At 35.9% G+C, this 10,752-nt stretch overlaps 1 protein-coding gene across 2 annotated transcripts in view; it reads left to right on the top strand.

Annotated features, from left to right (window-relative positions):
* The window catches only part of NUP37 (nucleoporin 37), a 48,923-nt gene extending 38,375 nt beyond the window's left edge, over positions 1–10,548 (top strand). Inside the window, exons 6-10 of one of the 2 annotated variants that reach the window (XM_004006672.5) lie at positions 1,468–1,558; positions 6,745–6,926; positions 7,658–7,708; positions 9,708–9,801; positions 10,286–10,548. In XM_004006672.5, the coding sequence (XP_004006721.1) occupies positions 1,468–1,558; positions 6,745–6,926; positions 7,658–7,708; positions 9,708–9,801; positions 10,286–10,399 (532 nt within the window). In that variant the 3' untranslated portion in view covers positions 10,400–10,548. Of the gene's footprint in view, positions 1–1,467; positions 1,559–6,744 lie in introns of both variants that reach the window. The other variant, XM_060413133.1, reaches the window with a different exon arrangement.
* The last annotated feature ends 204 nt before the right edge of the window (positions 10,549–10,752 follow it).

Genomic DNA, 10,752 nt, shown 5'->3' with positions numbered 1-10,752 from the left:
GGAAAAAAAAGTGTGTGCTTCTTCTATTTAATCAAGTAGATAATCATTTTAAAGCATATTTATGTTAGTTTATATGTAACTAAGATATTTAAAGATTGGAGGTCCTATAATTTCTCTAGAAAGGAAAAATATTTAAATCCTGTGGTTTGACCCAGAATAGTAGAGGCATTGTAAACTAAATATGTCTGCTTTCTTTGAAATAAAATTTTGCCTCAACTTTAAAAACATTCCCTAAGTTTCTTGAAACTGTTTTATGGTCCCTAATGAGATATGAACTATAATATAGACGAAAAAGTCCAAGGCATTCTAATAAATGCAGTCAGTTCTTAAGGACCAGATTCTGTGGACACTTTGCCAGCTACCCTTTACCTTCTGTCTCTTGCCATCCTAATTCTATGCCACACTCTGTACCAGTGAGATATAACAATGATTGAATGTGAAGAATGAGCTCAAAAACCATTAGTCTAGATGAAGAATAGGACTTCTCACAAAAGAGTCATTATTGAGACTTCTGAATCTTGATCTCTTCTCTGGGGATGGGAAGAAAATTGAGATGGAAATTGAGTAGGTTCGTTGTAAGTGTTGAAGAGAGGGAAAGTACAGGGAACCAGATGCTTGTTCCTTCAGCCATTCTATCCTTTAATTTTTTATTAGTCAAGGCTCCTTTTGAGAAGAATTGAGGAAGTGAGCCATATCAGAAAAGGTAAATGATAGGAAATAGCCCTTGACCTGGGAACCCAAAGGCAGAAGGAGTGAACAACTCCTATCTCCCTAAATTCACATCACCTCATACTAGCTTCTTTATGTTTAAAATGGGAGCACTGGGGTGGAAGAGAGGGGTGCAGGTGTATGTTTTAAGTACCCCTGGTAGAAATTATTGTTAATTGAAGTGACTACTGAAGGGGCTTCCCTGGTGATTCAGATGGTATGCCTACAATGCAGGAGACCTGGGTTCAATCCCTGGGTTGGGCAGATCCCCTAGAGAAGGAAGTGGCAACCCACTCCAGTACTCTTGCCTGGAAAATCCCATGGACAGAGGAGCCTGGTAGGCTACATACAGTCCATGGGGTTGCAAAGAGTCAGACACAACTGAGCAACTTCACTTTGACTCACTGAAGTAGCAATACAACCTGATTAGTGACCTAGAAACTTCAAGATTCTGTCCACAAAATAAAGAGTTCATGAATAATTTAATTTAGTTACTGTGTTATGGTATTGCTGTATTAGATTAATTAGAAAATGTATGTGACTATTTTTCCATTATTGAATGTGGTAAAACTTAAATTCTTCATACTGATTTTACATTTTCTAAAATAAGTATAATTGTTATAATTTTCTATAAAAGATGCTTTAAATACAGATATCTACCCTATAATCTCTAGTTGATAGCCTTGAATAAATGTAGGGAATTTCTTTTTTTTTAGCAGTATATCAAAAATTTTTAACATTATACTCCTGTTATTTCAGGATTTGGAACTTGGAAGGAATACAGACAGCTCATTTTGTTCTTCATTCCCCTGGAATGAGTGTGTGCTGGCATCCTGAAGAAACTTTTAAGGTTATTATTTATAACTTAGCTTTCTTTTATCAAGCGGAAAAGACATACAGATGTGAAATACCTGCACAGAGAAGAAAAAAAAATCAATGATTTGTTTTTCACCTCAGAGACTCTTAATTGTCACAAATGCATTTAGGTTAGTCTAGAACCTTATAAGTTCTCTGTAATCAAGTTTTTATTTGACAACCATCATCTATTTACTCAGAGTATACTTTTCATGCCTTTTGATAGGTTATAATCTACACTAATGCCTGGACTATCTAGTAAGCAGTATTTGTTTTAAAAAATATATGTTACATCCATGCTTGTGAGCCATAGTGTGTAAACAGAAAACATCAGTGGCATAAGACAAATTTGACCTAGCTGCAGTGGTATTCAATTTCTATTCAGACTAAAGCTTTCTAAAATTCTAAAAATACACTGAGTTATTATCAGTTGACCTAAATTCCATTGAGAAGATAGGAGCCATTCAACAAGAGTTCTGTCATTTGCCAGTATCTTCTCCTGGGCATTACTCTACATTCCTGAATCTAAAATGTTGCCACATTCATCTTCTTAAAGTGAGTTCTTACGCTGTCCAGAGTTCCTGTTAGTTTGTAGGCACCCTGCTTTTCATAGCCCTCTAAGGTCTTCATACTTCCCCATGACTTTTCTGTCTTCACACTTCCACAAAAAGATAAATTTGACTTATCACAGCAGATTAATAATACCTACTTATGTTTGGCTCATGGTCAGCATTTCATGTAGTTAGCTCATTTAATCCACATGGCAGCCTTATGAGATGGGTACTGTGATGATCTCATTTTACACATAGGGAAACCAAAGCTCAGAAAAGTTACTTGCCCAGGTTCACATAGCTACTAACTGGAAAAATGGACATTTGTACCCCAGCAGCGTAATCCATAGGCCTCGCTCTTAACCCTAGCATTCTTGTTTCCCCATTTTAGTCTATCACCTTCGCATCTTTATTTCTGAATGTTTGAACCCATCACATCTTTGAACTTAAGTACCTTTTTACCCATCTTTTTATCTATGATCTAAATCTCCTCTACTCTCTCAAAAATCATGAGTGTTATTTTTAACAAATCCAGTGGGCTTTTCTTCCATTCTTAATCTCAAGGCAGCTTTTTATACTGTTGATCATTTCCGCCTCGAAACCCTGCTCACTTGATCTTTAAAGCTGCATTATTCTAGCCATCTTGAGCATCTATGCATGTATATTTCCTTTCTCTTTCTCCTCTGCTAACTATTCTTTCATTATGTATTTATAAATTGTTGTAAAGAGTATTTCTCACCTACGCTGTACCCTTTATTATAATAGAGGATAAAAGAAAGAATGAAGTCCTTGTCATTGAGTTACACACTGACTTATAAGTAAGAAAAACATGTAAATACAGTTACACAGACTTTAAGTGTTAGAATCAAACATCTAGTTAAGTAAACTGATGACATAAAGAAAGATCAACCATATATGCTCACAGCCTTCAAAGTAATCCTGAGCTGAGATGCTCCAGACTACATTAGTGTGTTCTCTGAACCCTGGGATACCATGAAATCTTGTTTCAGGCCTATTGGATATTTTATCAGTAGAATTATATTCTGTTTGTGAAGATCAGTGAAATTTTATCATTTATTTATATTACATGTGTATATTATTTCCATGTGTATATTATTTCCATGTGTATATTATTTCTGAATCCAGATTCTAAATTTTATTTTACATCTAGATTTCTCCTTTGCAGCAGTGAGTTTACATGAAGCATAATCAAAGAGTCTACCAGAATGTTAATATTACCATGTATAAATGTAATAGGCTACTTTTTAAAAACTGTGACCCAAAAAAACAAAAACCTGTGACCTAGGTGAGAAATAAGGATGTTTATCATAATCTCTATCCCAAAATTTATATCTTAATACTTAATTCATGGTTATTTAAGATTCCTTTCTTCCATATGCTTTAAGTTAGTTTCTATTAATCTTCTCTATGTCTTTGAAATTTCACCTTACCCATCTCCTTGTTTTTCTTGTTTCCATGAGTCCCTGCTCTAAATTGCATCAACTCAGTATCCTAAAGGAGATAAGTCCAGGGTGTTCAGTGGAAGGACTGATATTGAAGCTGAAACTCCAATACTTTGGCTACCTGATGCGAAGAGCTGACTGATTTGAAAAGACCCTGATGCTGGGAACGATTGAGGGCAGGAGGAGAAGGGGATGACAGGATGAGATAGTTGGATAGCATCACCGACTCAATGGACATGGGTTTGGGTGAACTCCGGGAGTTGGTGATGGACAGGGAGGCCTGGCGTGCTGCCGTTCATGGGATCGCAAAGAGTCGGACACAACCGAGCGATTGAACTGAACGATATCCTAAAATCATCTTTGATATCTTCCTTTCCTATATGCAAGTTTTTCCAGATCTTTAAAGTTTTTCTTCACTGTCTCTAGAATACATTCCTCTTAGTCATTAATGTGTATTCTTCACCTTTCTATTCCCACAAGTAATCCCTGCCAATCCTTAGCTTGTTTATAAAATCTTTGGCTTTTCAGTCTGGTTCTTCTTGCCTACTTTAGTTAAGACTGACCTTTAAATATCAATTTAACTGTGTCACTACTTAACTCAGAAACCTATAATTATAGAAAGGCAGTACAATAGCAGTTAAAAGTATGGGCTCTTGAGTTAACTGCCTAGAGTCAGTGCCCAGTTCTACCACTTACTAGCTAAATGATCTTTGGCAAGTCACAAAATCTCTTCTCAATCACTTCTTCATCTTATAAAAAGGAAGCTTACAAAGATTAAAAGAGTGAACACTTATAAAGTCCTTAAAAGAAAACCTGATGCATCATAAGCACTCAGTCAATTTCAGCTGCTTGTCATTGTTGATACTATCGTTACTACTAAATGTGGTAGGTGGTGGTTCTCATTGGTCTGTCAGATCAAACCCAAAATTTTTGTTCTGTTTTGCTTGATCTTGATAAAAATGAGGCACCCAGAGAAGAAAGGTAAGTCTGTGATCACCTATCTCTTAAAATTCTTATGAAAGTCTTCAGTTCAGTTCAGTCGCTCAGTCATGTCCGCCTCTTTGTGACCCCATAGACTGCAGCACACCAGCCCTCTCTGTCCATCACCAACTCCCGGAGCTTACCCAAACTCATGTCCATTGAGTTGGTGATGCCATCCAACCATCTCATCCTCTGTCATCTCCTTCTCCTCCTGCCTTCAATCATTCCCAGCATCAGGGTCTTTTCGAATGAGTCAGTTACAAATTACACAAGAGAGCCATGTAATCTAGAAAGCACCAAGCAAATGCCAGCAATTAATAATAAAGTTACAGGGAATTCCTTGTCAGTCCAACGGTTAGGACTCAGTGCTTTCCCTCTCAGCGCCCAAATTTGATCCCTGGTCTAGTAACTGAGATCCCACAGGCCACATGGCACAGCCGTTGATAGTAGTAGGATTTCCCTGGTGGTACAGTGAATAAGAATCCACATGACTAAAGAAGCTGTGCTATTAACCCACCATGCTTTATTGCCTGTCCTAACTGAGGTCCAGACAGACTTGGCCCTTCCATAGCTCATAAGTTAAACCTGAAATTCTCAAGACTTTTGGAGATAGGTTCAAAATCTCAAGTGTTTTTACTAGGTCCAAAATAAATCTTCCTTGGTCTTCTCCCATTTCCAATCCTTCCCGACCCATGACTTTACACAGCCCACCAGATCACTCACCAATCTTCATAACCTAGTCTTGTAGTAAGGAACACATATGGTGCTGTAGTTAGACCTGGGTTCAAACCCAGGCTCTGCCACAGGCTTAGTGATGAGATCTTCCACAAGTTACTTTAATCACTCTGCACCTCAGTCTCCTTTCTGAAAAATGGGATTGATGATAGCAGTTTCCTCAGATAGTGGTCATGAGGACTAAATATTTTTATATATTACAAATTATATTAATAATGTATTGTATATATACAACAAATTATTTTTGTTGTGTATTTGTCACTGACCTCATGTTATTGAGAATAGTTTTAAATTCCACCTTTTCTATTAAGAATCCCCTAATTTTAAAGACTGACTGTGTCCTAAATAATTACTCCTCCTTTGCATCCCACTGTATTTCCCCTTAAATTATAGTCAGTTTTTTGTTTGTTTTTTTTTTTTCATAATTCTCTCTCAATGGAAAGTTTCTAAAGATCAAGGATCATGTCTTTTACCTTTACTGAACGTAGCATGGTGTTTTACATACAAATGTTTATGTGGTTGATCTTCATTATTCACAGATCCTACATTTGCAAGTGTACCTACTCACTAAAACTTATTTGTAACCCGAAAATTATTACTCATCACTCTGACTGTCACAGACATGCATGGAGCAACACAAACTTTGAGTTGACTAATATGCACATTCCCAGCTAGGGCTGAATGAGGCAGTACTCTGCCTTCTTGTGTAAGCCCTCATACTGTAAACAAGTACCCTATTCGTGGTCTGTTTAGTGCCACATTTTTATGCTTTTTGTTGGCAGTTTCTTTAATGTGTAAAATGACCCCCAAGCACACTGCTGAAGAGCTACTTAGTATTCCTAAACGCAGGAAGGCTGTGAGACGCCTTACAGAGAAAATATGTGTTAGATAATCTTTGTTCAGGCATGAGTTGTAGTGCTGTTGCCTGTGACTTCTATGTTAATGAATCAATATGTATTAAATAAGATGTCTATAAACAGAAATAAGCTTGTGTATTGATCAGTTGACAAAAATGTTGTGGTCAGAGACTCACAGGAACACAGCCCTTTAATTTCCTTTAGGATCAGTGGTTTGATATTCAGTAACTCAGTGTTTGCAGCAACTTTATAAAACCTTAACTACTGTGAATAACTCAACTGTGTATGTGTATATATATGTATATACTTGGAGTGAATCCTTACGCTCTTCTTCCTGGGGACCATGTGTAGTCATTTAAAATGCTACCCAGTTTCCTTGTGTCTTTCTTTTTGCCAGTTTCTTGTGAAGTTTTTTAATATTTGATTTTTTTTTTTACTTAGGCTTACCTTATTTCCTTTGCATTTTTACCTCCCTTTTGTAATATACGCACATGTTTACGTATTACTGTATATATGACATTGAATCTCTGTCTCCTCCTCAGATTTGACTAGTAAATTAGGCTGTTGAATTCTCTTTGTTTTTCTGTCTTACAGCTGATGGTTGCAGAGAAGAATGGAACAATTCGGTTTTATGATCTTTTGGCTCAACAGGCTATTTTATCCCTTGAATCAGAACAGATGCCATTAATGTCAGCACATTGGTGCTTAAAAAACACCTTCAAAGTTGGAGCTGTTGCAGGGAATGATTGGTTAATTTGGGATATTACTCGATCCAGGTACTTCCTTAGTATATTTATCTATTATGTACCAAAGAATCAGTCACTATTGCTAAATGATCCATTGACCTATTCTTGTATACCTGGGCCACATTGTAAAGCAAAATTAAGACTCTCCTACAAAAGGGCCAGAGTTAATGGGCTTTTACATAACAGATATGGGTTTTACAGATTTACTTTGAGAGTAACAGAAAGAATAATGCAGAGGAGATCTTTCATTGAGGGGTGTGTGTGTGTGTGTGTGTGTGTGCGTGCATGTGCACGTGTGTGTGTGCACTCAGTCATGTCTGACTCTTTGTGACCCCATGAGACTGTAGCCCAACAGGCTCCCCTGTCCATGGAATTTTCCAAGCAAGAATACTGGAGCAAGTTGCCATTTCCTACTCCAGGGAATCTTCCTGACCCAGGGATCCAACTTGCATCTCCTGCATTGGCAGGTGGATTCTTTTACCACTGAGCTACCTGGGAAACCATTAAGCAACGTTTACTTACGTTTAAAAAAAGAACACTGACCCTGTTAAATGATGTTGTTCTATAATGGTTCTAAATCATGTTCATATCTTTATCATATTTCAGCCATTTTAACTCAGTGCTTATTTGGAATTCTGTCACAATTTAAGTACCTTGGGCATTGTGTCCTTTAAAGAGAAAATAACACTGTAATCCTTAATTTAAGTTCATCTACCTGAGACCAACACATAATTCATAAGATGCAAAATAATATCTTTTAGTTACCCTCAAGATAAGAGACCTGTCCACATGGATCGAGCCTGCTTATTCAGGTAATGTACCATTTTGGGGGGAGGGTGGTTATAGTTTGATTTTTTGTATTTGATTACTTTGTTCATGCTGTGCCAACTTCTAGAATATGTTTCCAGTCCTCTCCTTTGCACTGACTTTTTTCTTTTTTTCTGGTTGTTTTATAAATGGATGTTTTGCTTTGGTTTTTTTTTTTTTTTTTTTGGTCTCGGTGAGAGATTGTTTTCCAATATTTTCTTTGAAAATGTTTATAAAATACAGAATGTTACTACTCCACTAATACCACCTCAACAATTTAGAGCATTTGCTTTCATAATTTTTCTGCTGATAAAGATGTGAAATGTACGTGGGCCCATGTCTATGCATGTAAAAACTACATACATTGTTGTCCTCAAGTGAGAACACACTGGATATTATAGATCTGTGTGTGGCCTTTTTTCCACTTAAATTAATGTGCTTGTTTTTCATTTCATTCATTTTTACATAATATTGCACTGTATAGTGTAGTCTTGGAAAATTTACTAACAGAGACTAAAATCAGTAGGACATTTATTATATGTTGTATTTCATCAAATCTAAAATACCCCCAATTAAACTGTAGAACCTAAGGACACTATTATTTTATGTATTCTAAGAAAAAAAATGTATTCAACTAAATGTAAGCATGCCGTAGATTATAAGGTGAATCTTGATTTCAGAGATGGAGCAAATTCACATTTTAAAATCAACAAACTATAGACTCACAGACATAGAAAAATTTTGGTTACAAAAGGGGAAAGAGGGGGAGAGGAGGGGATAAACTTGGAGTTTGAGATTAACACATACACACTATTATATATAAAATAGATTACCAAAAAGGATTTGCTGTATAGCACAGGGGATATTTTGTAATCACCTATAAAGGAAAAGAATTTGAAAAGAAATACATATATATGTATATATAAAATATATATATAACTGAATAACCATGCTGTACACCTGAAACTAATATAATATTATAGATCAACTATACTTCAGTTTTAATTTTTTTTTCCCAGTTACTAAAAATAAAACCAGCAAACTATGGTACTTAAGTCTAAAGGAGGTCATCTCAGGATTGGTTTATATCATTAAGAATTCATGTCTTTCCATCTGCTATGCTCACTGGCAAGGCTTTGACTTCGTGCTTCCCAGCTGCAAGATGACTTCCAGTGTTCCAGACACCATAGCCTCATACCATGTTGTCCAAAATAAGAGGAGAGGAAGAAGCCACTCCCCTTTTATTGGGGATTGCTATCTTTGCCTTATACCAATTGTCTTACCCCTTGGGGTCAGACACCCTGTGTCAGGCCCCAGCTGGGGTTCAGTTAGCTCAGAAACAGGGCAGAATGCCTGTTGGACAGCAACTAATCATATCTACCACACATTAAAGTATTAACTAGACTTATAGCCTTTTTTTCTTTTTTTGGTCAAGGAATCTTTTTTTCTTCCCCTCATAGCTCCCCCACTGCACTTATTATTGTGGCACACTTGTTGCTGGAGGTCCATTAACACTTGGTGGTTCATTGATTCAATGTATTCCAATGTCTATGTTGCCTTAATACTTGAATACTTAAACATTTCTGTATTCTAGGTGTTTATACAAAAGAGTTTAAACTCATGAGTTTATCATTAATTTTAAAACAAATGTCAATAGAATTTTAAATGTATTGGGGTTTTTAATGTATTGTGCTGTGAAATATTTTTTGTCTGATTCCTTGTTTGTATCTCCTGCCATATTGTCAGACTTTTGGGAACTGCTGGCTTTGTGTAACTTTGAAATTTAATGAAGTGGCCCATGATAAGCAATTAATAAACATTCACAAAATGAGAAAATATTTATAGCTAACTTCCCTGAAATTCCCAGTCTGATTGTAAATCCATATTATCAAATTTAGACTTATAAAATTAGCATTTTGGTACAAAGAGAAATAACCAATTTTAGAAAAGCTTGTGTTTGTCTGTAGGATTCTGTACTTATTTTCATCCTTTGTCCTTTCTTAGATGGTCCACGATTAATGAAAACTTATTTGCAACCACTGGTTATCCTGGCAAAATGACGAGTCAGTTTCAGATTCATCATTTAGGACATCCTCAGGTAATGTGGTGATGTTTGGTAACGTGGCATATGTGTTTTTAAATTTGTGTTTTCTACTTTTCCACTTATAGCTCCCCAGATTTGTAATACGTGAGTAACTAAAGGATTTATGAAAGAGAAAGCATTTTTTGATGTTTAAATCACCAGTGGTAACAGACTTTTTGCTAGTATTCACATACGAAGTATTTTATTTCTTCTATTTCCTTCTTCATTTAAATATAATTGTGCTTGCCCGGTTGGTTTAGACTGTGAAAATGTTTGTGTCTAGGCTGCACCAGTTATCCATAGTTGATTTGTACACTTCATTCCAGTCAGTTACAAACAAATACTATGTATTTCACTTATGAGGGAGCACATTTTTTAATTCTGTTTCCACTATAAACAAAGACAGTTTTTCAATGTACTTCTTGTTTTTGAAAGGTAGTTTTTATTTATTAATGTTGGTGATGTATTGAACTTCTTTAATCCTTCACATGTTTTATAGCCCATCCTCATTGGCTCTGTAGCTGTTGGATCTGGCCTTTCCTGGCATAGAACTCTTCCACTGTGTGCAATCGGAAGTGACCACAAGCTGTTGTTTTGGGTGACTGAAATGTAGAGTAAATTTTCTGTGTACTTAGATCCATAAAACTGGACCTTAGTACATATTTTGGAGAATTTCTTATTTTTATATCAAATATATACTGTAAGATCTAGAAATGTTCCAGTTGTTGCTTTTGTTAAATAAAATATTGATGGTTTGAATCATTTCCCTGTTCTATTCTCTGTATGTGTGTGGTTTTCCTTTTTTTTTTTTTCCTAAGTCAAGTTTTAAGACTATGACTAACTCAGCAGCTCTAGGAAAGAGATGATTAGGGAAGCTTAATGCTTTTGATTTTATCACAGGATTTTCCAAAGGGTATCTTATGTTCTATACCTTAAATATATATTATTTTCCTAATTCTCAAAGAC

Source organism: Ovis aries, chromosome 3 (genome assembly GCF_016772045.2).
Source record: "Ovis aries strain OAR_USU_Benz2616 breed Rambouillet chromosome 3, ARS-UI_Ramb_v3.0, whole genome shotgun sequence".
Taxonomy (NCBI): Eukaryota; Metazoa; Chordata; class Mammalia; order Artiodactyla; family Bovidae; genus Ovis; species Ovis aries.
The sequence above is the reverse complement of the archived record's forward strand: the minus strand, read 5'-3'. Positions and strand labels throughout refer to the sequence as shown.